General features: G+C 36.6%; 2 protein-coding genes across 4 annotated transcripts in view; one reads left to right on the top strand and one right to left on the bottom strand.

Annotated features, from left to right (window-relative positions):
* The window catches only part of LOC108362177 (phosphoribosylformylglycinamidine synthase-like), a 72357-nt gene extending 56207 nt beyond the window's left edge, over positions 1-16150 (top strand). The window contains exons 2-8 of one of the 3 annotated variants that reach the window (XM_017615046.1): positions 12539-13473; positions 14149-14407; positions 14468-14665; positions 14724-15055; positions 15151-15449; positions 15787-15923; positions 16027-16150. In XM_017615046.1, coding sequence (XP_017470535.1) covers positions 12539-13473; positions 14149-14389 — 1176 coding nt within the window. In that variant the 3' untranslated portion in view covers positions 14390-14407; positions 14468-14665; positions 14724-15055; ... (1 more) ...; positions 15787-15923; positions 16027-16150. Of the gene's footprint in view, positions 1-12538; positions 13474-14148; positions 14408-14467; positions 14666-14723; positions 15056-15150; positions 15450-15786 lie in introns of all 3 variants that reach the window. The other 2 variants (XM_017615047.1, XM_017615044.1) reach the window with 2 other exon arrangements.
* Positions 16151-16696: 546 nt separating this feature from the next.
* On the bottom strand, positions 16697-20619 carry LOC108362178 (uncharacterized). The gene is made up of 6 exons (XM_017615048.1): positions 20612-20619; positions 17960-18118; positions 17257-17359; positions 17122-17205; positions 16900-17045; positions 16697-16838 (listed from the first exon to the last, which is right to left on the bottom strand). The coding sequence occupies exons 2-6, from the start codon at positions 18080-18082 to the stop codon at positions 16719-16721; spliced, it is 576 nt and encodes a 191-aa protein (XP_017470537.1). The 5' UTR covers positions 18083-18118; positions 20612-20619; the 3' UTR covers positions 16697-16718.
* Between the last annotated feature and the right edge of the window lie 5495 nt (positions 20620-26114).

Below are 26114 nucleotides of genomic sequence, written 5' to 3'. Positions count from 1 at the left end.
GATTCTCGCGAGATTTGCATGGATTTTGCGAGATTGCATTGATGTTGCTCTCAGGAGATTTAACGCAAACATTGCCTGTAATTTCCCGATTAACACTAGCGGGCGCGATAAATGCTTGCCTGAAATAGTCTACATCGTGGCAAAGGTGGAGGATTCCCATGATTCCGACCGATACACAATTTCAATTTAAAAGATTGCAATTCCCAATTCCATTGGCATTCGGAATCGCAATCAATAATGCCCAAGGTCAACCTTTGGAAAAGTGTGGTTTAGATTTAGATGCGGATTGCTTCTCAGATGTTGCATGTTCCCGTGTCGGCAAACCAGATATCCTTGATATCTATGCAGAGAATGGCAAAACGACAAATTACTTATGTATTACAAAATCAAACTTATATGCGACGTATGCTTTGTTTTGTTAATCATTTATCATCTATGTAACAGGAATATGCCACAGCAAAGCGTGGCAGGGTACAGCTAGTATGACATAAAATATCGTTATTTCAATATAACAAAATAATAATTTACATACAATTTTCCTTTTTGTACTTTTTGATTCGCGCGTACGAACGGCCGTTTGCGATCGAATGAGAATGATTAACGATTACACTATTTGGAGTACGTTCACGGAACGGATAATAGCAAATTACGATAGCAGGGATACGATCACGTATCGTGTAATACCGAATAAATAAAGTTCATGAAGTTGATTTAGTAAATCCTTTATTTTAAAAATGAGATCTTGTTATAATATAGTTTTTAAAACCAAAAACGAATATAATACCTTCAGAGGGTAATAAAAAATAACAAAAATCACTTATATAATAGTGATGTACAAATAATTTTCTTAAAAAATACGCATACTTTTTAAAAATATTTGTTTCAACACATTTTGCAATAGGACTGCGCAATTATTAAATTTATTATAACTCATATTAATTGATTAATCGCACAATGTGCTTTTAAGAACTCGGCGTTAAAAATTAAATAAAAACCTATAATAAAGCGAGGTCAGCTATTTCCACAATTTCTACAAAATCACCTATACTGTCTGAATTATTTACATTTCTGTTGTTGTCATATATTGAGTTATTCAACCTTGATAACATACTTTTTGATATTGGAAACGTTTTGCAGCAGAAACTATTAGCCTTCATATAACACTTTGTTCGAACTATTGAATTAATTAAGGCTTTCCAACCTCATGCTATTTCGAATCTTAGTTTTTGTTGAATTCATTACGGAAAAGACGCGCTCAACAAAGCATGTTAGTGCGGCAAGGATGATAGTATGAATCTACTTATATTTCCAAACATTTTATTGCCTGTTGCGGTTTTCACTCCGTAAGCAATTATCCCAAATTCTTCAGAGTCGGATAGAATGGTTGCGAAAAAAGTTATTCAATGGGAAAGTTAAAAGATTTAAATATTCAGTTTCCGCTCCTTTTCTTTTCTTCAAAGTCAAATAGTGAATTGGCAGGTCCCTGAAACTCGCCCTCTTGTGATTCACACACTTTTCTGGTGACAAAATCAAAGCTTTTTTAAAAGTATTTAATTGACTAGGTAATCGTTTAAAAACCTCTTCAATTAGGGTGATTAAACATTTTTGACAGTATTTTAATATGCTTCTTAAGTCAAGTTTATCACACAATTCATTAGCTTTTTTATATTTTTATAATTGGAAAAAATTTATTTGACGTCCTTTTTATATATTGTAGTATGAAGTGTTTTAATATTAAAAATTTATTAAGTGTCAGGCGAGGCATTCAGGTTGCATTAGTGCAAAGAAGTAATTTGGAGGAGCGGCGCCGGTTGATGCGTAGTGGAGTCGGCACCGGATTTGGAAACCATATTACCAAGGCGCACCTCTGCGGTTGGAACACCCACCGACCGCCGATAATTATCACCTTTTTGTGTGTCTGTGTTGTTCAAAAGTTATTGTTGTCGGAAGGCTTCCTCAGATTGTATTTCCCTAACCCATCCTTTTTAGCATCATGTACCCTGAGCCCAGTCATTTCGGTGGGTTAAAGTTACCCCCGGAAGCAAGGGCGGTAGTGCGAGGGGGTTCGTAAACTTTGGGTTGGACCTCACCTCGGGTGCGCCCCAAAAAAACAAGGTTTTGTTATATTTTCAAATGTTGCGTTTTATCTGTTTTTGGCTTTGTGTATTTCGGCCCACCCTACATACAATCCACAAGAAAGGCGATCCCGCCATACCCGCCAACTACCGCGGGATCAGCCTTCTAAGCATAGGTTACAAGGTTTTATCCAGCGTATTGTGTAAAAGACTGCAACCCACCGTCAACGAACTAATTGGGCCTTATCAGGGTGGCTTTAGACCTGCAAAAGCCACCATAGACCAGGTATTTACAATACGCCAAATCTTGAGAAAGACCCGCGAGAATACGATCTACACACACCACCTATTTGTCGATTTCAAAGCTGCTTTCGACAGCACGAAAAGAAGTTGTTCTGCCCTCCCGGGAATAGATAGAGAAGCAAAGCGAATGGGTCTGGTGGTGAACTAGGACAAAGCGAAGTATCTCCTGCCATTAAACAAACAGTCAGAGCACACGCGTCTTGGCACCCACGTCACTGTTGACAGTTACAAGTCTGAAAAAGTAGACGACTTCGTTTATTTGAGAACCAGCATTAACTCCAATAATAATGTAAGCCTTGAAATCCAACGGAGAATCAGTCTTGGCAACAAGTGCTACTTTAGACTGAGTAGGCAATTGAGAAGTAAATACCTCTCTCGTCGTACAAAAATCACACTCTATAAGTCACTCATCATGCCTGTGCTGGTGTATGGCACGGAGGCATGGACAATGAAGACATCTGATGAAGCGGATCTTGGAGTTTTCAAGAGAAAGATTCTGGAAAAGATTTACGGGCCTTTACACGTTGGAGATGGCCAGTACCGCAGATGATTTAACGATGAGCTGTATGAGCTTTACAATGATATAGACATAGTGCAGCGAAATAAAATTCAGCGGCTCCGCTGGCTTGGCCATGTCATTCGAATGCACATAAACGTTCTGGCTCTGAAAGTATTCAACGCGGGTCGCGATGCTGGTAACAGAGGGAAAGGGAGAACTTGGCTGCACTTGGCATTTCCAATTGGCGTCAGTTGGCACAAAAGACTGGCGTGCTGTTTTGGACTCGGCCAAAATCGCTTAGGCGGTTACAGCGCCAATAAACAAGAAGAGGAAGTACAATAAAAACAAATTATATTATTATTATTACGTCGGGAATGTCAAATTCCATTTCCTTTGTCGTCAAATAAGTGAAAACACTTTGTCAAGTGGGATTTGTCTATTGCTTTCGATCAGGATAGGTCTTTAGCCATGTACATGCGCTGCTAAATCGGATATCTGTTTGTTTTTGGCCCATTTTTTCATAATTAGGTATCACCAGCCCTAAAAAGGATCCGGACCATAAAAGCGCGTTTGTGCTCCACGCTTTGCGAGACAGTCAGCCCTTTCGTTGCCTTCAAATCCTTCATGTCCCGGAACCCATTACAGAGTTATGCTATTGTGGGCTCCCAGATGGTTCAAAAGAGTTTTTCACAACTGTCCACAAACCTTGATTTCGTTTTAAAAGAGTCCAAGACCTTTAACGTTACCTGACTATCCGACATAATATTTATTTTGGTCCCATTTGTCCTTCTACCAAGACATTTGCGAGAACAGACTTCGATTGCGAAGACTTCCGCCAGGAATAAGGTTGGATATGGGCAAATTGACAGAGTTTTCTGGAATCTTGGTCCAAGCTGCCTGTTGCAGTACTCCAGCCATCTCGATCCATCGGTATACAGCACTTGGGAACCTTCGTCAATCAGAAATCCTCCAAAGACGGACTTAGTGCTCTTCACTAGGAAGCACAAGATACCCGACCTCGATACTATAACTCTAGAGGGAAAAACCCTTGAAGTAAAGGAAGAGACCAAATATCTAGGTCTCATACTAGATAGGAAACTAAAATGGGGCCCGAATATTGCAGATAGAGTGCGCAAAGCAACAGTAGCACCTTACTCTTGCGGCAGGTCAATAGAAAAAAGATGGGGAATGGAACCCAAAATAATACACTGGCTATACACAGCGGTATTTTGGCCAATTCTCTACCTCGACATAGTGGTATGGTGGGACACCCTCTTGGAAAGGGGTAAACTTTAAAAATATGGATAAGGTCCAAAGGCTCGCGTCTACACTCATAACTGGTGCAATGAGAACAACACCATCCAAGGCACTGTATGCCCTACTGAACTTTCTTTTGGTAGATCTACATGCCAAACAAGTCGCAAGCGTTGCGGCAATTCGTATGAATAGTCTAAATAAGTGGTCAAACACCAGTTATGGTCATAGTAGAAGCATTGCGGCAATTCGTATGAATACTCTAAATAAGTGGTCAAACACCAGTTATGGTCATAGTAGAAACTAACGGAGTTTTCGGAGCTTCCGGTTCGGTGGACTACGCCCTTCCGCACTCTGATCCCACTACAGCGTCTACGACCCTCCTACCCTCAAGGGACGAGTGGAAACGAGATGATCTAAGGAGTGGTGAGTCCATCCATGTATACACAGATGGCTCAAAGCTTGAGGGAAGGTTTCGTGGGGGTGTATACTCCGAACACCTGGGAATCTCCCATAGCTTTCGTCTTCCGGACCACTGTAGCGTCTTTCGGGCGGAACTGATGGCAATCGACCGAGCCATAAAACTGGTTAAGTGTGATATGATATCCCAAGCTGATATCTACATCTTCACTGACAGCCAGGCGGATTTCAAATTCCCTTGCGAAGCAGGCGACAACCTCCATGATAGTAATGAAATGCCGCACATCTCTTATCGAGATGGCTGAGGCATTTCACCCAAAGGTGATATGGGTTCCGGGACACTGCGACACAGGCCGATGAACTGGGAGACTTGGCACCAAACTCCCTAATGAGGATATAAACGATGAAATAGGAATACCCTTACAAACTTGCAAGCTATTTATCTCCGCGAGGCTCATTAAAGTAGCGAACAGCAGATGGCATGACGAAATCACCCGTTCCCAGGATAGTCGGGTCTACGTAACCGGAACGACCCAAATTTATATTTGGCCAAGGACTGTCACTCCAGCAACACTCCCCAAAAACTCTTCGGGGAACTTGTATGCTGCTACAACAACAAAAACGAAATCACCTGTAAAACTGCCAAGAAACTATGGCCAACACTCAGCGCTAAACGCTCGGTCCTACTTCTGAGCGTAAAATAAGTAGAATATCAGTTTGTTAGTATCTGTTATAACAGGACACTGCCTAATTGGCAGGCATGCCTATCGACTAGGCGTACGGCTACATGACTTCTGTAGAAGTTGTCAATATGATGAAGAGGAGGAAACGATTCTGTACCTTCTCCACACTGGGTAGACAATTCTTGAATAACGTGGAGGACCTTAGATGCGTCGAAATCAAGGATCTTCTAAAATTCCTGCGAAGCTCAAAATGATTTTAGGAGGGATTGGGAGCTACTGACACCACATGCGGTACCACAATGAGCCCTGAGCCTAAGTGTGTGTTACTGGCAAACGCGACAACCTACCTACCTTCGTCAATCATATTTACTATCGCTTCACACCAGTCCCTTTCACGAATTCTGACCTTGCAGATCTCAACTTTTGATGCTGGTCGTATTCGGTAGCCTTAAAGCGCTCTAGCAGGCCTTTTTTCAATCAGTCGGTGCAGATTGCTTAAGGTTACACTCGCGTTTATCTGCCAGTGTCGCATATGTAAAAACGGGTTTTGCTTCCGTATTGAAATACGTTAGTTGTGGTGATATTCCTCTAGTATTACCATGAGGTCTCTGACAGGCCTTGTTGGTAACATTCGAGAGATGTGAGTTCTGATTGAGCCTTTTGTCCAGAGTTACCCCTAGATACATCGCCTTCTTCTGATAACTCAATTTCTGTCAGGCATAATGGGGGACTTAGTGAGTTTATTGACATGCCCTTTTCAACGCACCAATCCTTGGCATATCCAACAATTGCTGCAAGAGTGTCATAATCCAAATAAAAAAAATAAATTAGTATCAGAAATGACCGCTATCTGTTATTCTATGTTGTGTAAACATTTCATAGCTTTACCGATTACCAGTAGCTTACTTGAACAAAATATGTATTCATTTTTACTATATGAGTATATGTAAATTCAAAACTTTAAAACTGTTTTTGTCGAGCTTTTGCGATATGCAGTTTATCACAACATTGTAGTTCAGTTACGGATGCCAGACGTACTGATTTTATCAGTACAGTACTGATTTTTCAACTTTTGTACTGATTTTATTAATTTCTTCAATCAGTACGCTAATGTCCTGATTTTTCAAAATTTGTACTGATTTGTACTGAATTTTCAATTCGAACAGAATATTTTATTGCTTAAACTGCACTGTGAAAAGGAATACAACAAAAATATCAACAGCTTTATGGGCATTTCGCTGGGTAGTTACGTACCAGTTGCGATAATGTAATGGAGCTTAAATTATCTAAAAAGAAGGCTGACTTTTTTTGATAACAACAAATTTGAATATTCGAATGGCTTTTGCCTGTAACTTAAGCTGCCTTTATATGCGGCGATTTTTAGGGAGGCGATAATCGCCTGCAAAAGTTGACTTTCTGTCTACTTTGAGGCAAGCGATTTTTGAGTCACCATTTACACGAGCAATGTTGAATCGCCAAAAAAATCGCCTCATGTAAATTCAGCTTTACAATTCTTTTTTCTCAATTTACTGACATTGTAAAAGAGTTTTGCATACAGGACATAGAGTTAGAAACTCTTTTTAGAAAATTCCTAGTCTTTCCGTGAGGAAATATAGACGAAGTCCTAAAAAAGTGGTACTTTTCCACAGTTTGAAAAAATATGTAATTTGGTTTTTTTTTTTACAATACCACACTCATACGAAGCAAATGAGAGGATCTTAAGTATAAGGTTTGCTTCCTTGCGCAAAGAGAGCAACCGGCTTCTAATTAAAATTTTTGAAACTGAACTTCAAATTAAAAGTAACTTAAAAAAAATTTATAGAATTCTTTGACTATTTAACTGAAAATGGAAATGATCGCATTATTGCTATTCAAAAATATGATAAATATAAAATAATTTATTGGCTCTTGTGAACAATGATGTTTACTCTCATGTTAAAATGAATAACTTTTTTATTTTTTATGAACTATATTTTAATTATATACCAAAATATTGTTAAAAATAAGTACACTGGCGTTTTAAAGTATTATCTGTTACTTACATTCATAATTTCGCTTTGAATAAAAGTGTACTGAAAAGTACTGATTTTTTAGCATGAAAAAGTCTAACGTACTGATTTCCCGCATAAAAAATCTGGCAACCCTAAGTTCAGTTCAATTTAAATTAACTTGCAGACACAAAAAGTATATCGACAACTGAGTGGAAGGTCGACCCATCACGGCAGCCAGTTCGAAAACGCCCCATCGCATAAAACTTTTTAAGAACGCCATACTTTCATAAGTTGATTGAAGAACGCCCTATTTCAGAAAACACCCTCTCTCATAATTGGTCGAAGAACGCTCTACCGCATTTGAAAATGTGCAGAGATGGGGCGTTTTTGAACCGAATTCTGAGATAGGTCATTCCTCAATCAAATTCTGAGAAAGGGCGTTCTTCAACCAAATTCTGAAATAGAACGTTCTTGAAAAGTTTTCTCAGATAGGTCATTCTTCAATCAAATTCTGAGATAGGTCATTCTGCAACCAAATTCTGAAATAGGGCGTTCTTGAAAAGTTTTCTGAGATGGGCATTTTCAACTGGCTGCCGAGATAGGTCGATCTTCCACTCAGGTGTCGATATATGGATGTTCATATTGTATATACGTGACCCATTTTTTTATTAATACGGCGCTTTCTGCGTGACGGCAAGAGTGCATGCATACATATAATTACAAGTGGATAAAGTATTATCAAGATAAAACTTACGTCAAAATATATCGTAACCAGAACTTCATTTATAGAAACAAAAGTCCTGTGAGTTTAAAAAGCGCCAAACACTGCGCGCCATATTTGAATGCGTCTCGAAAAAACGCTAAATTTCCTTAGAGGATATTGACTATGTGATAAAAACCTAAGCCCCCCGCCCCTCACTCGGACCAAGCGTGGTTGTTTGAAAAACCGTCTAGTTTTGGAAAAGCCCATCCCTGGATTTTCGGGATGTCGTTATCACAATCCCGGGATCCCGGGATTAGTCCCGCGATTTAGATATCCGTTACTTTTCAACAACTTAAATCGAAAAAATCCTAGTATAAAATAAATAGTAAATAAATGGGTTTGACACCTACTTTTTTATCTTAAGGGACGTTTTTATTTTATTCTCTCTGACATCAGGATTTATTTTAAATGACCTTGTAATTTCAAAGATATGATTAATTCCAAACTTATTTAAAAAATTCAATGAAATGTGGAATAAAACAAGTAAGAGCAGGGCTGTCTTCGGATATGCCGTAAAGGCTGATTCACATACAACTTTCTTCGCTCTGCTTGATAGTTCTTTGCTTTGACATATAAGATCGATGTAGGCACATGCATGAGTATGCTCACATAAAAAACGTTTGAAGAAAAGCAAAGCAAAACGAAGCAAAATCTTGGGCAACTCTCAACTTTTGCCCGCTTTGGCAATCAGCTGTCTACATGTATCTTTTCTCGTGCGCTTGGAGTTGCATTTAATGACAAAAATAGGGTAAGTAGGAATTTTTATTGCTATTATTAATGCATATTATTATATTGCTATCTATTTTACCGATAAAAAATATGGAGGAAAAGGAGAACGCAAAAGCTGTCAAAGCGTTTATTGTAGCATACCTTCCGCGTTTCACGCTTTGTTGTCAAAGTTTGAACTGTCAAGCAAAGCGAGGAAAGTTGTATGTGAATGGCCCTTAAGCTTCTTACCTTTCATGAACATCCGAAAATTTTACTTTAACAGCCTACTGCATTTGAAATTACATAGTTGTTTGGGAGCTAAACAAAATTTTTATATCCACAGTATACATAGATGTACTTATATATAAAAAAAAGCATATCTAAAAAAACAGTGGTATGGAAGATATACCTTATAAACAGGGCCGAAAACTTTAAGCTTTTGCTTGGAATTGCTTATTTTGCTTATTCAGGGTTTCCAACCTTTATATTAACGATCATGCTTATTTTGCTTATTTCAATATATAAAGCCAAATACGGACCTCTTAGAAAACGGTCAAGAAATAAATTGCTATTATTTCGTGTGTGTGAATAGTAGTGTCCTAGGAGTTTTGACATCTGATATTTTACAGCCTGTTGTCTGACTTGTTCCTTCCGAAATAATGGAACTGGCATATATTTTTGTTGAAAACAAGGGTGCCAATAAAATTTTCAACTTATTCGTTGAACTAAAGAAATATTTAGAAATAATAACACAAAAATAAATTCGGTTTTATTAACCCGTAACATCAATTGCATTTCTGATCGGATACAAAAATTTTAAATCAATGGTTTGTCTGTACGGGTAAGCACAAGAGTATATTAAATTTGTTCGCATAACCGTTGTTTGTAACAGCCAAAACGAATCGAGATAGATATGGACAAATGTATACATAAATGATCAGAATGAAAAGAGAAGTCGATTAAGCCATGTCTGTCTGTCCGTCCGTCCGTCCGTCTGTCCGTGGAAACGATAACTCGAGCAACAATTGAGATATCTCAACGAAATTTGGTATGTAGGTTGCCGTTTATTCGCGGTAGGTTGAAAATTATTCAAATCGGACTAAAATTACACCCGCTCCCCTTATAATGGTAAATTTCAGAAATATGAAAACTCCGATATTTCAGTAACTGAGGACGCCAATTTACTTCAAGTTAATAGTTACAACAATCTCCTAACAATAAATAAGATTGCTATAGACTTTTAGGCGTAACACCGCCCCCTTTATAACTACAAACGTGTACCACGGTAACCACTTCATCGGTTTCTACCTAACTAGGCTCATTTATATCATTAAGCCTAACTCTGGATATTATCGAAAACGTTTGAAATCTGGTAAACACCCCAACTTATCATGCAAAGGTAGTTCAGAGGAAGTTGAAACGACGATATTTGATACCTGCGCCGGGTATATAAAGTTCGGTTTCGCCCGAACTTATACTTCTTTACTTGTTCTTGCTTATTTTCTTCGGCACCAATCTAAATGATTTTTACTGTTGTCTGTGATCGGTATGTAAAGGGGTTACACAATTTAATGCGCTTAGCTGCCTAAATAAAGGAGTTATATCGCACAATCTTGTATTTGAACAAACTTATACAGTACCGATGTTGACGATTTTCTCAGTAGCGTGTGTATTATAATTTAGAAAATAGCACACGAAATTTCTCGGTTTTCGCTGTCCAATTAAAGGAGTTTTAAAGTAAAACCATATCTGAGCAACCAGTTGTATGGAGGCTATAGGTTATAGTGACCCGATATTTGTAATTTTCACTGTAAGTATTGTATTGATAATGGGTGAAAGCAGTGCGAAATTTCATAATCCAAGCTGCATAAATGGAGGAGTTATAATAAAAGACCTCATATCCGAACAATCAGTTGTATGGGAGCTATAGGTTATAGTGACCGGAACTTTGTCATTTTCACTGTGTCTATAATGGGTGGAAATAGTACAAAATTTCATGTTCCTAGCTGCATAAATGGAGGAGCTATAATGAAAAATCTCATATCTGAAGAACCAGTTGTATGGGAGCTATATGTTATAGTGGTCCGATTTGTCTGGTTCCAACAAATGATTAATATATTATAAAAATACACCCACAAACGGGCAGACGGACATGGCTCAATCGACTCAGCTCGACGTTCTGGCCAAATAAGTGTACATTTCTTATTCTGGTACTTACAACCATCGTACCAAATTTGTAATACCATTTCATGCTCATGAAAGGTATAAATATGGGTACCAAATGAAAGAGAAAATTTCTTTAGAATTAAAAAAAAATAAAATTTTTGCATACACAAGGAAGAACAAGTAATTTTTTAAGCTGATAAAGTTAAAAGGACGAAATTCGAGGATGTTATCGTTTATATAAGTGCTTAACATATAATTTCTTCAAAAACAAGTATTGCGAAATTTCAAGGATACAATTTTAAAAGGACATTTTCAATACTTATTACTCCACAAAAAAGGTGAACCTGATTGAATTCTAGAGAATTTCTTCTTTAATTTGATACCCATACTTCTTCTCTAAGCACATTTCACTGAATTTTTTAAATCATTTTTGTATTACTGACGTAAGAGTAAGAAACTAAAAACGCAATTTTACTATATTTGGCCCATGGTTTCGCAAATATTTTGATTTTTGTGTGTAAAATTTAATATCGCACGGTGTTATATTTATAGACATTTATAAAAAAATATTAATTATTAAATAAAGAAAGAAATATAGCCAATACTGGTCAAGAAAAGGACCCTGCAAGAACAGTGACCATCATTTGACAAATCATTTGACTGGCAAGGCTGATAGAGATTTCTGTCACTGGCTACCTACAAGTTTCTATCACATTCTAAAGGGCAGTGTGAAAAATCTGATGTAAACATTTGTGTACATATGATCTTCCGTCTTCCTCCAACTTATGGCCTTATATATTGGTCTCTTTTTAACCAACGCAAAATTTGCAAATGTGTTAGTAAGATAAATGAGAATGTGTTAGTTTCCATCACACAATTCTTGTAGGGGAGTTTTTATTATTGCCATCAGTGCAAATTACAAATCCCGGTATTATTTGCCAAGAATCCCGGGATTTTCGGCACCTAAAAAGGCCGGGATCCCGGGATTACTAGCCCTAGCGACAACACTGGTTATAGTCAACATCGTTAATGCAAAGCTAATTCGTGGCAATTTTTAATCGAAACTACCCTATCCCTTTGAAGAAAAAAGCCAACTTTCATAAAATCCGTTCCCTGGCTATGGCTCACTCAAATAAAAATATATTAAACGTTTATAAATTTTATGACATTAAGGCAATGTGTCTAGTTATGACACATTAGTTGCGTTCCAGATGCTCACGATATTCACGCAGCTTTTTTTTTATACAAGAAAAGCGTTCCGGGTGCCAAAAAACCTGTAAGTCAAAGCACTTTTGTGAGAGTAACTTGCGCTCTCTCTCCAGTCAGAAGTTGCAGGTTTTAGTCCGAAGTTTTTCTTCCTGCAAGTGCATGAAAAGTGTCAAACGATAGGCAGGGTTGCATTTGTAAACAAAAACACAACGCGGTGAAAGCAATGAACCTTAAATGTGTTAAAAAATGGAAGTATTTATTTACAGAAAAAGGGGTTTTTAGCGTTCCATATCTTTTACTGTGTTGCTCTCGCTCCTCTCTTTCAAGAGAGTAATTTTGTGATTTGACAGTTTTACAGGTTTTTACACGAAGTTATCTGGAACGCAACTACATATTGTAAATCGCACAAATATGTACATACTTATGTTATGGTATCTAAATCATTAAAACATCTGTCTTTTTCATAGATTTGTGAAAATATTTCTGCATTAGAACTGGAGATATGCTATCATGTAGAATCAACTACTCCAATTGGAATCGATACACAGCAAGAATTTCTGCTGCGGTGGTTACTAAAAGAGGCACAATGCGACGTATCTTCATTAAAGAATAAAAGCTCATTCATTAGCCAATCCCATTCCTGTCTGATCGAGATAGGTCCACGTTTTAATTTTTCCACTGCTTTCTCAACAAATTGCGTTAATATATGTCAAAATGTTGGCTTGAATCATGTGAATCGAATAGAGTCGTCTACTCGTTATTTTATTGGCCTAAATTCAATTACATCACTTACAGAAAAAATGAAGTCAGAAATCATTGATTTACTCGCTGATCGTATGACCGAATGTGAATATACCAGCCAAAATTTACCGATAAATAGTTTTAATGAACATCTACCCAAAAGCCAATTGCCTTGGTATCACGTGCCTATTTTGTCTGATGGCCGTCATGCGCTGGAGAAGGTTAACTCGGAACTGGGACTAGCATTTACCGAATGGGATATAGACTACTACTTTCTCCTCTTTAAAGAAGTCTTAAAAAGAGATCCAACAACAGTAGAACTCTTCGATTGCGCTCAGAGTAATAGCGAGCATTCCCGTCATTGGTTTTTTCGTGGGAAGATGATCATCGATGGACAAGAACAACCTGACTCTTTAATTAAAATGATAATGAATACACAAGATCATACAAATACCAATAATACTATTAAATTCAGTGACAATAGTAGTGCCATTCGCGGTTTTTCTTACAAATCAATACGGCCGCAAAAATTTAATGAACCGAGTCGCGTCCAACTCACGGCAACAGAATCGGATTTAATTTTTACAGCGGAAACACATAATATGCCAACGGCAGTTGCGCCATTCAGTGGAGCTACGACCGGTACTGGTGGCAGATTAAGGTGAGTTATTATTAATAACTAGAGAAGATAAAAATATGCATTTGCATAAAAAGCATATTTTTGCCATTTTTGGATATAATAGCATATTTAAAGGTAAAGCGCATATTTTAACTATAAAGCATATTTTCGGCATATTTATTGTTAAAAGATTATTTAATCTTTTGTTAGTGTTTTTTAAACTTATATAAATGCATCCCTTACATACATTTTAATTTTAATATAAAAATTTGGCAGGATATAAAGTGCCATAATAAAGTGTATAATATTCATACAGTTGTCGCTTTATCGCATACACAAAATGTCTAAAGTCATGCACTTGTCAAATCTGCGCGCGCAGCTGTTCGCAAAATTTTTTGATTTCTTTGTTAAATAAAATGCCAATGGGCAATGAAAATTTCGGTGCACTCCTTACGAGAATAGTAAATGAGCACAACGACGAACTACGAAGCGACGGTAGTGTTTTGTATTGTAAAAGCTGTGATAGAAACCTAAACGCGTCTAGGACCTTTCAAGTAACACAACATTTTTCTACCGCGAATGCACAGAAAAATCTCCACATCCGTTTTCTATGAACTTGTGTAAAATGTTTTTAAAATCGAACATTCCTCATCTGGTTCAGTTTTTGCAAAATGATACAAATCAGATCATTCCATCTGAAAGTACGCTTCTTCAAAGGTATGTGCCATTGTTATATGGCGAATGCATGGAAATGATGCGCAAAAAGGCTCACAATAAAAATATTTGGATTTCCATTGACGAGACTACAGATACGGAACAACGACTGATAGCAAATTTTATATTTGGTATACTGGATGTGAACGACGTTGAGGAAAAAGATAAATCATATTTACTGAATGTTTGCGAAATAGATGCAGCAAAGCCACCAATATTGCAGCGTTCGTTAACAACTCCTTAATTATATTGTGGCCTGAAGGTTTGCTCCTTTTATTTATTTTAACACGTGTTTATATTGTAAGTCCTTTTTTCATTGCAGGAATTGAATACGAACACGCTCTGGTTGCAATAACCGATGCGGCGCCATATATGGTTGATGCAATGAGATCTTTGAAGACTTTGTTTTACAAGATGCTTCATGTAACATGTTTCGCGCATGGCCTTCACCGTGTTTGCGAATTTATTCGTAGCAAATACGAAGACGCTTATATCGTGCATAAAATCAATTTTCGTAAAGGTAAAATCCTTACATGTCAATGGTAATTTTTACAATAACGTCTGAACATCTTTCTAAGGTACCATCTCGCCGAAAGAAATTTAAAACAACGTATCCTCAACTACCATTGCCACCAATCAACAATACGTTGGGGCACTTGGCTGAAGGCAGCCGAATATTACAACGAGAACTTTTTTGAAATAAAATCCTTGGTAGAGAGCTTGAGTGATGCAGACAGCGAATCGATTCGCATCGCTAAAAATTTGCTTGCAAACGATACATTTGTTAGTGACTAACAGCCGCACTCAGAGTCGTTTAATGATTACTTAAGGTGTCCCTCAGTAACGATTTGAAAAAATTCCCTCTCAGAGTCAGCTAATGTTTCATTAACGGCATTTAATGAACATTAAAGTTGAGTAAAGAAAAACCTTCACTTAACTTTTTAACGAGAGATTTTGACAATCTTTTGTTTATTATTTTATTATTTTCGTTTGAATTTGTATTAGATTTTTAAAATAGTGGAAAAATGTCCGATCTAGAAGACTTCATGGACTTTGCGGATTATGTAAGAAGGCACAGGGAAGTGGGATTGAGGCGCTATCTTCGAGATTATTCTGATCCTTTCACGAAGTACTCAAATCGGGAATTCCATGCACGATATAGATTTACGCCTGAAACTATTAAGAATGTTATTTTGCCTTTGGTGTCTTCTGAGTTGGATAAGCCAACCAGAAGAGGATTACCATTTCACCCGGAAATAATGTTATTGGTAACACTTCGATATTATGCCACTGGCAGTTTTCAGGTTGGTATTGATACAATTATTTACGAGAAGATAACATTTGAATCTGTCTCCATATTATATGTATTATTTTCCAAGGATGGATGTATGCATATAACTATTTCAAGAAACAGCTGAAACTATATACATATGTACATATACATACATATATTCTTAGCATATCATATATATATAAATTAAAAAAATTAATTAAATTATATAAATTATTATTTATCTTGGAACTTCGACGTTCTTTAATAAGTTATACCAACATACATATGGAAATAAACGTGTGAATTTCCAATGCCTCAACTTTTGGATCTAATGAACGATAACATATGACTATCCATTTCAATTACAGAAACTGGATGGAGATGTGATGAACATATGTCAACAGTCAGTTTCGCGAATAATTTTTCAAGTCTCTACTTCAATAGCGCGAAAAACCAAAGACCTCGTTAAATTTCCATCTACTGCAGAAGAATTTAATAGAGTAAAGTAGGGCCATATTTTGTATTCTGAATTTCGTTAATACATAATAAGTATTTTTACATACTATGTATAAAAATGCTTAATTATTGTTGCACATTTTTATTTGTAGGCAACAGTTTTATGAATTGGCTCATTTTCCTGGAGTAATTGCGTGCGTAGATTGCACACATATTAAAATAAGAAGCCCAGGAGGATTATCTGCTGAGGTATACAGAAATAGGAAAGGGTGGTTCTCTATCAATGTACAAGCAGTCACTGGTCCAAACTTGGAATTTTTTGATTTAGTAGTTCGTTGGCCTGGGAGTACGCACGATAGCTTTATATATAACAGCAGTTCGGTTAAGCAAAGATTCAATAGCGGGGAATTAAAAGGAATACTCTTAGGTGACAGTGGATATGCTGTCAGTAATTTGCTTTTAACTCCGTTTTTATCACCAAGCTCAACTCCACAAAAGGAGTACAATAAAAGCCACATTAAAACAAGAAACACTGTGGAAAGATGTTTTGGAGTTTGGAAGCGAAGATTCCCCTGCCTTCACGTTGGAATGGGTATTAAGCTGGAGACCGTTGTAGCTGTTATATGCGCATGTGCAGCATTGCATAACATTTCCATCTTAGTAGATGACTTGCTACCAGTCAGCTCTGATAACATCGAAACTTTTAATGTCGAAGCCTCACCAATCAATGAAAACTCCAACAGCAACGGTTTTATTGCGCGTCAATCTCTGGTAGACAGATTTTTTTCCTAAGATCTTTTGCTACAAATAAAAGTCTTTAGATGTTGAAATATTAACTATGTCTTTAATTTATTGAACGATTTTTTTTTGCCTCTTCAAAATCTATTTTAGCCTTTTGTAGTAATACTTGGTTTTTTTGCTCTTCCAACAAGGCTGCTCTTTTTTTTATTTGCTCAACTTCCAACTGTAAAAGAAAATATGCATATACAAATATTTAGCTTTACCAATGCATAGTTATTATATACCTGTGTTTTGACTAATTCAAGCTTAAGCTTCTCTCTCTTCTCTAGGTACCTTACCCGTAATGCTGCCTCCCGCCGAACGTAGTCGCTTGGTCTGCGTACTTGCTCCTTTTCCACTTTTTGTTGGTGGCCAGTTTCATTACTGTGTACTATGTAGTTAAAAAGCAGCGAAAAGAATTTTAGTATATCGTAGATGACTTCTTTCGTATTTTATAGGTACAGTACCTGCAACATTTGGTTCACCTTCATAATTTATGCTTATGGCTTTGAAGTTTACGTCGGATTCCTCATTTGCTTCCGTGATCATATCTAAAAAATGTTGGTTAAAAAGTGATTTGCCTTATATCTTAAAGGACATACCTAAAAACTCAATGGAGCTAGATTGGCTATTTTCCATGTTTAGCAAAATTGCCCCATCGCTGTCAAAGTTGTTGGAGATTTCGCAAATCATTGCGGGAGCAGCCTAATAATTAAATTTTATGACGACAAGACAGTATGAAGATAATAGTTAAGTCCCTAACAGCGCACTTATACGATATGAATGTATTTACATATCGATGGTCCTGTACAACAACGACACAATTCAAAATTCAAAAAAATATAAAAACTGTTACTACTGTTAAGTGACTCATGTATTTAATCCTTGTCGAATCCATGTCTCATCTTTTGTACTTACTTTAACAATCCTTACTGCTTACTTTAGTAAGGGATGGAAATGGATTAGACAAGGATTAGAGACAATAATCACTTAACAGTAGTAACAGTTTTTATTTTTCGAATTTTAATTTGTGTCGTTATTGCACAGGACCATCGATATGTAAACGTTTTTTTTTTGTATGTACTCGTAAGTAAAGTAGCATTTACATATATGTATATCGTTACTTTAATATAGAAAGGCTCTATTTCACATAATGCTCAAAATCAATCAATAGGTGAATTTAGGATTTTTAGCTAGTTACGATTTTTTTTTTGTATTTCAGCGACGATGAGAGATAGGGCCTTTCTATATTAAGATAACGATAAGCAAATAAATATCGTGTAAGAGCGCTGTAAGGATACATACCTCTTCCACCATGTCCACTATTGCTTCTACTTGCCGTGATGTTGATGGCACCGGTGGCCCACCGCCCGTTCGAAATAAATTACCCCTTTCTACTGCCCGAGCCTTTCGTGCGACTGCCTTCATATTTTCCCACGCCCTCCTTAATGTAACCGTCTCACGCTGAAATAAACAATATGGAAACACGAAATACTAAAGGTGGCCTCAAGCAGATGCGATAATACCGGTGCGATACGATATCGTATTTTTTGCGATAACGATAAAAAGCAAACGCTCTCAAACAGGTGAGATACGACACACTGCGGTGCTATACCGCAGTGGTTTGTATTGATCGCATATCGTAAAATTTTTTACCGCATCTGTTTGACGCTACCTTAAGGCGTATAATAAATTGAATAAATGCATTAGGTCGGGTATTTTTTCGACATCGTTCCTAGCACATTCGTATTCTACATTAAATACCAAAGAAAAAATTCCATTATAGCTCCAAATTTTGAGCCCCCCAAAATTTTAAAATAACCTATCTTTAATTAATACTAAGTTAATGTCTACACTTAATATTAGCGGGAGTGTTATGAAGGTCATATTTTTAATACTTACTTATGTCTTAACGTAGCATTAATTGAAGATAGCTTTTTCAAGTTTGGCGGGCTCGAAATCCAGAGCTATGCTCTAATGGAATTTTTTCTTAGAAATTTATCTAGAATCCGAATCTGTTCCATTCGTTCCATACAACCCGCCTTAAAACGCATATAATTTTACCTTGTAGACATTCGAATTTGAATTGAACTCATTCGTAAGCAAATCCCAAGCTTCTTTCTTTCTCAAAATTGATTTTCCATCCGTATGCTTCGATTCTATAATAGGCCGCTTCTTTATTAGTTGCCCTAATATAGCCTTTTCATCGGCAGTGAAATTTGATACACGCTTTCGATTTACTTTTGCTTCTTCCTAAATTAAAACAAACATTTGTATACGTACATAGAAATTTCCTGGGTGAATTAAGAGCAGGTATTGCAGTTCTTGAATGTGGTAACATGGACAAGCTTTAGCTTTACTATAGTTTGTGCAAGAACCTTTTAACTTGTCGCTTCCAAGAAACAATTGCATTGTAGCTTGACTTGTAAAATCGCATTCCTAAAACGACTGTATTGCAGTTTTCAAATGTGTTTCGAAGAGTTATTACATACAATTCTTTGGGGATGTACAAAACCCACCACACTTCTGGTAGCCCTAACTGACCAGATCACATCTTCGAGTGTGAGCCACTCTCAAAATAGACAAAAACGCTTCTCATCACAATTGTGCTAGCTAATAATTGATTGCCTGCACTATTCTGGAGAGCGTTGCCCAATACTATCTCTCAGCACGGACTTTTCTTTGCAGGCTGGGTACTAAGTAGTGCAGCAATGGACATAAAAGTGGTCATAAATAAGCCGAGACACGTCCAGGACTTAATATAAACCATATTAATTCTAAAACACATACATTCATTCATATGTAAACTATGCATTGTTAAATTATTACAAAAGAAACTCGGAATCAATCACACAATACAAAGAACCAAGTTTTTTCTATGGAGTCCGTACAGCACCAGGGATTTTTAAGAATTTCGCTAACCTCGCATCATTGGAGTTTATAAGGAAGCGCGATCTATACACACTTAACACTGGTGATCTGGTTAAAAATGAATGCAGCGAGTACAAATTAATAGGAGGAAGGCCTAAACTACGATCTTGCTTTACTTCTACACCGATACTTACCATTATAATATAATTATTATATTATGTATGCTTTCTTGCCTTGGTGCTGATAGAAAAACAATGAAATACGTATTTCGTATGAAAGCACAATATAATCTAACTTCAAATATTTAATTTTTTGTCAATTTGAAGTGAGTGTTGCTAAAGAAAAAGAGGGAAGAAATTGACAAGCCCTTAAAGTTTTCATTAACCAATGAATCATTAAAAAATGACTCTGAGAGGAAACATTAATTAACAGATTTAACGATCATTAGTTAAGTGCCCGTTAGAGCTAATTTAATGAACGTTTCTGAGTGCGGCCGTTAGCCTTTATAAAATCAAATTTTGCTGTAATTCATCGCACCATAACCACGCTAGAGACCAAAGGATTATGTTTGAAAAGTTTCTTCAATTCTAGTAGGTAAAAGTTCAAATTTCAAGACGCTAGAAAATCGCATTGATTTTTAATAATTTTTTTGCTGATGGTACTATGCGTTTTCTCCCATACAAACGAAACCGTCGAGCATACTTTATATAAAAATAAAAATTAGTTTTATCTATTAGAATGGAAGGAGCTACAAAACTGCAAACCCCAAATTCTGAATAAAAAGTTTAAAATTTCCGGGTGCAAATGTTAAAGTTTGTTGAATTTTCATAATTTTTGTACGAAGCTTAAAATGTAGATTTATGTGGGGCTGGTTGGGTAAACTGCTAGACTTTTATTAAAAAAATATAAACATTAAATAAACAAAAGAAAAATAGCCAAAACTAGTCAAAATGTCACTTGACTTAATCAGCTGACCACAAGAGTATATATGGAAAATTCCATGTCAACTGAATTATGACTGCGATCAAAAATTGGTTTCTAAATTTTCATTTTCGTTTGTTAGGTTGACTTTGAATTGTCATATACATATGTACATATGTGCCTTTTTCAGTACCATTTACGAAAATTCTATATACGGGGACTCATTCAAGTGTTCCCATGTTGAGTTTTTAATATCCATAATGTTTTTCAAGCTAATTTTTTTATTGTTTTATAAAAATATTTTTCATGCTTTAACCAAAACTTATAAATCAATTTTTCAAGCTTAATACAAACTTTAGATAAATTCAACAAATTTACAAAAAACAAGTAAGAAAGTACAAGTTCGGGCGGAGCCGAACATTAAATACCCGGCGCAATTATTAAATATATGTTTCCACCTTTCCGAAAGCTACCGCTACACGATAAGCCGGGGTGTATACATTTTAAGTAAATTAGCGTCCTTAAATTTCGAAATATTGCAGTTTCAAGCATTTCTGAAATATACTGTTATATGAAAAGCGGTCGTAATTTTAGTCCGATTTCAATAATTTTCAACGCTTTGCTTTTATGTGGCAAGCACAATAACCATACCGAGTTTGGTTCAAATTGCTAGAACGGTTAGCGAGATACATATATGTGATCATAAGTGGGCGGTGCCACGCCCATTTTCCAAAATTGTATCATAAGCGTATTTCTTGGTAAAAAATTGTTGCAACCATCAATTTTGAATAAATTAGCTTTAATATTTACTGATTTATCGAGGATTTCGTATTTTTCTAAATTACCNTTTGCCTGTTACAAACAACCGTTATGTGAACAAAGTTATAATACCCTTGTACACAAGTGCGCTCGGGTATAAAAATCGAACTTTTGATTCTAAATCTTAAGAACATTTTTGGGTGTCCAGTTTTATGGCCCAAAAAACTATAGTATAATAAAGTGTAAGTTTCAAGGGGCCACAAATCGGGTTGATGTAGGAGAGTAGCGCTCTGATGTCGTCAATAAGTGGCGCGCTTCTCGCGCCGATGAGTATCGCTCCGGTGATGCCGGAGAGTAGCGCTCTAATCATGCCTTTGAGTGGTGCTCTGTTCGCGCCGATGAGTGGCGCTCTAGCGATGCTGGAGGGTTGCGCTCTGGTCGCGCCAGTAATGTCGCTCTCTGTTCACACCGATGACTGGCGCTCTGTTCGCGCCGATGATGTCGCTCCTTGTTAACGCAGATGAGTGGCTGTTGACGTCGCTCTGCTGACGCTGACCGCGGATGTCGTCCGTACGCGTTTTCACGAAGGGCTGAGAGCGAAGGGTTGCGCTCTGGTCGCGCCAGTAAAGTCGCTCTCCGTTCGCGCCGACGAGTGACGTTCTAGCGATGCCGGAGGGTTGCGCTCTGATCGCGCCAGTAATATCGCTCTCCGTTCGCGCCGATGACTGGCACTCTAGCGATGCCGGAGGGTTGCGCTCTGGTCGCGCCAGAAATGTCGCTCTCTGTTCACACCGATGAGTGGCGCTCTGTTCGCGCCGATGACGTCGCTCCTTGTTAACGCCGATGAGTGGCTGTTGACGTCGCTCTGCTGACGCTGACCGCGGATGTCGTCCGTACGCGTTTTCACGAAGGGCTGAGAGCGTGGGTGTCGCTACCACTAGGAAAGGTGACGTCCATCCCGACGATTTAAGCTGGCGCAGAAGAAATCACCCTTCCCAACAGCTGTTGCAGAAATGAAATCAAGCCCGTCGATTCTAGCCGGCACATATGAAATCGCTTCTTGCCAATAGCCGCCTGTTCACGACCACAGTCTCGTGCTGACCACAGTATACCAGTAGAAAAGTTTTTTGTTGTTGTGGCTGTTAATTTGGTCCCCATAAAGGACTTGAGGGTTGCGAGCAACTGTGTTGCCGCATTCAGGGTGCTGTGCAGCAAAATAATGTGGTGAAAAATTTTAGCATCGGATAAATAGCGAGAGAAATATTATTATGCGCTTTAGAAGCAAACATGAACGTAATAAAGTATTTTATACTTCAATACAATAAATTAGCGATATTTTTGCGATTCGAAGTGATCTTAAAAATATTTGTAGTGAAATAAGTACCGAGTTAAATGGAAACTATGTTATATGTAAAAATATATTCCGATTTACTTCAAATAAATGGTGTAAAATGTTTTATATATGGATCAAATTTTAATAATAATATTTATTTATTTCATCTACATTGCTTTTATTGTATTTTTTCACGAGTAGTTGTAGTTTTCTGCAATTGTCTATGGCCGACTATACACGTTAAAGCTAAATAATTTAACAATTTCTACAGTATTATAGGTTTACATATTTTAATAAAATTTGACCAATTACATAAGAATATATAAACTCCGATCAAACTATAGTACTGAATGCTTGAGAGACAATTATTTAAATCAAATGATCAATAGTGAACGCACAAGGAGCGAATTATGCATATTAAGACTAAATAATTTCTAACTTTCTACCATATTATACGTTTATGTTTTAATGTAATATGATTAATTACTGAAGAATATATGAACTCCGATCAGACTTCACAACTGAATGCTTGACCAGTGTTGCCAGATTTTTTTTGTAGCGCATCCCCATATCGAGCTTCAGTTATCCCCAAAAAATCCCCATTTGTCTCCTAAATCCCCATTTAAATCCCCTTAAGTATGAAATAAAAAAATATGTATTCTTATTTCTGTTAGTTCATTTTAATTGGGAGTTTTCGGTTACAAATTTTCACAGATTTATATTTGTACATATTTACATATGTGATCATTTGGTGATTTAGTTTTATGGTTTTTGGAGACTATTTAATAACATACCTTTGGTCCAAGGTTCCTCTTCCCATTGCTGTCTGTAAATTCATCAAATTAGTATGTTTTTTTATGCGCTTGCCACTTTGAAAATTTCTTTTTACACTAAATAATAATAATAATAATAATAGATTGACGCTTACACATATGTTAGTGTTTGGCCGAGCTTCTCCTCTGATTTGTGGCGTGCGCCTTGATGCTGTCACANATAAAATATATGTATTTTAATTTCAATATGAATATTTTAAATCAAATAAAAATCCCCATCAAATCCCCACATCGCCAAACGGAAAAATCTATCCCCAAATTGTTTCAGAAATCCCCAAAATGGGGCGAAATCCGCACATCTGGTACCACTGTGCTTGACAAACAATGTTTAAATCAAAAGATCAATAGTGAACGCGCTCGGAGCAAATTTTGGAACACTTCATAAAATATTTACAGAGGTAAACAGAGGAAAGTTACAGAGTATATTATTTGGTAGAGATCAAAATGTATTTAACAAAGTGTGATTGAATTTGACAATGCTCTCAGAAGAACCAACCTATAAAGTCAAATTGAAATAAAGTGTGTGAGGATTTTGTATCGTTTGTTTATATTTTTTGACATAATAGTACCTTAAAAGAGAGTCGCAGTGAATTGTCAATTACCACGTTTATACGTAAGCTATTTGCAAATAAAAATAATTTGAAAATACCTGACTGTTTATTGGACGGTGAAAAATTCTTATTTAATATTGCCTGATTATAAAAAGGCAATAATATGACGAAAAAGAAAATAAAGTTAAAAAGGGCAACGTCTTGATTAAAAAAGGCAATAAGATGACCATCGAAAAAGAAAATAAACCTAAGAATGGCGGCGCCTTGCGATAATATGCAAATAGTATCACTAATCAATACTTATTTGCGTGATTTAGTTAGTTAGTTAGTTTAGTTATAAAAAATTAACTCAGCGTTTATACGGCAAAGTTTACCATTTGGCAAAACGCTCGCTCAATTCGTCGGCCATCATTTATCTTTTGAAGTTTGTCTACTTTATAAAATTGACTCAAATGCCAAATAAAAGTAAAACAAAAAACAAATAGATGAAAATATTCAAATTTTTTTATTTGAGACTGAAAATGAGAATGTATTTGTGAGATTGACAATTTGAAAACATTTTAGTTATGTTAGCATACTTTAAAAATGTTCAGGCTGCCTCTCAGCGGTTTTACCTTCAAATTTTTGTATCATGAATACACCTTGGTCCTTTATTTATTTTTACCTAAAATCTTTAAATATTTATCTTGATTTTTTCCTGTAGATTACGTATTCATTTTTTTTAACCGATTTTAAAAAAGGGAGGACAGTCTGGTCTACGTAACTAGAACGGCCGGAATGCGCATTGAAGTCGGTTGTATTTTTTGCTTAAAATTATGTGTTACTAGCTTATACCCGCGGGATTCACCCCGCGCTTTTATACAAATATGAAAAATAATTTAATGATGTTAGATGTAAGTTTACCTCAAAATGGTCGTCGTCGTATACCTGGACGCGTGAACGTGTAACCTTCTTGGAGGTGCCACGGCGGGTTTTAATATTTCCAACTCAAATTTAGTAACCTGGCCTTGATAAAATACCACTTCTCATTACTGTAGCAAATGCCTCAAGAGAGCTTTAGATTATAAGGCCAAACCCGGCTCTCCCTTTTCCATTTAGTGAAATTTATTCTGTCAGTACGGCACTTATAAAATAAATATCCATAACAAATTTAAAATACTTCGAGAGATTTTATATTCTTCCAGAGATATGTATTAAGAAGTTTTTAGTATGTATGGGAGGCGACATGCCTCCTTTTTTAATAACTCACATTTTTTCCATGAGCAATTCATACATTTTGCATACACAACTCCATACCAAGTTCCAGTATTCTTCCACAAACACTTCCAGGGATATGTGGCAAGAAAAAGTAAATTTGTACTGGAAGTGCCACGCCCCTTTTTCTTATAACCCTAATCTTCTTCCATGAATTTAGAATTGATTTTACATACCCCAGTACCAAGTCCCAGTACTCTACCATGAACACCTCTAGAGATAAGCAGTATAAAACAGTAAATTTGTACGGGAGGAACCATGTCCCCTTTTCGAATAACGCAAATTTTTCTCCATGAGTATGGAATTAATTTTGTATACACATCTCGGTTCCAAGTTCCAGTCCTCATGCAGCATAGAAAAATCAATTTGCATGCACCTTTTCCAATAACTCACATTTTTCTCCATGAGTATGGTATTACTTTCACATACATACATACAAATGTATTTCCATACCAAGCTTGAGTGCTTTACCCCAAACATATATTCTGTCAGTACGGCACTTATAAAATAAATCTCCATAACAGATTTAAAATACTTCCAGAGATTTTCTATCCTTCCAGAGATATGTATTAAGAAGTTTTTAGTATGTATGGGAGGCGACATGCCTCCTTTTTAATAACTCACATTTTTCCCATCAGCAATTGATACATTTTGTGTACACAACTCCATACCAAGTTCCAGTATTTTTCCACAAACACTTCCAGGGATATGTGGCAAGAAAAAGTAAATTTGTACTGGAAGTGTCACGCCCCTTTTTCTTATAACCCTAATCTTATTCCACGAATTTAGAATAAATTTTACATACCCAAGTACCAAGTCCCAGTACTCTACCATGAACACCTCTAGAGATAAGCAGTACAAAACAGTAAATTTGTACGGGAGGAACCATGTTCCCTTTTCGAATAACGCAAATTTTTCTCCATGAGTATGGAATTAAT

Source organism: Rhagoletis zephyria, unplaced genomic scaffold (genome assembly GCF_001687245.7).
Source record: "Rhagoletis zephyria isolate East Lansing unplaced genomic scaffold, Rhagoletis_zephyria_1.1 Rzeph_scaffold_00955, whole genome shotgun sequence".
Lineage (NCBI taxonomy): Eukaryota > Metazoa > Arthropoda > Insecta > Diptera > Tephritidae > Rhagoletis > Rhagoletis zephyria.
The sequence above is the reverse complement of the archived record's forward strand: the minus strand, read 5'-3'. Positions and strand labels throughout refer to the sequence as shown.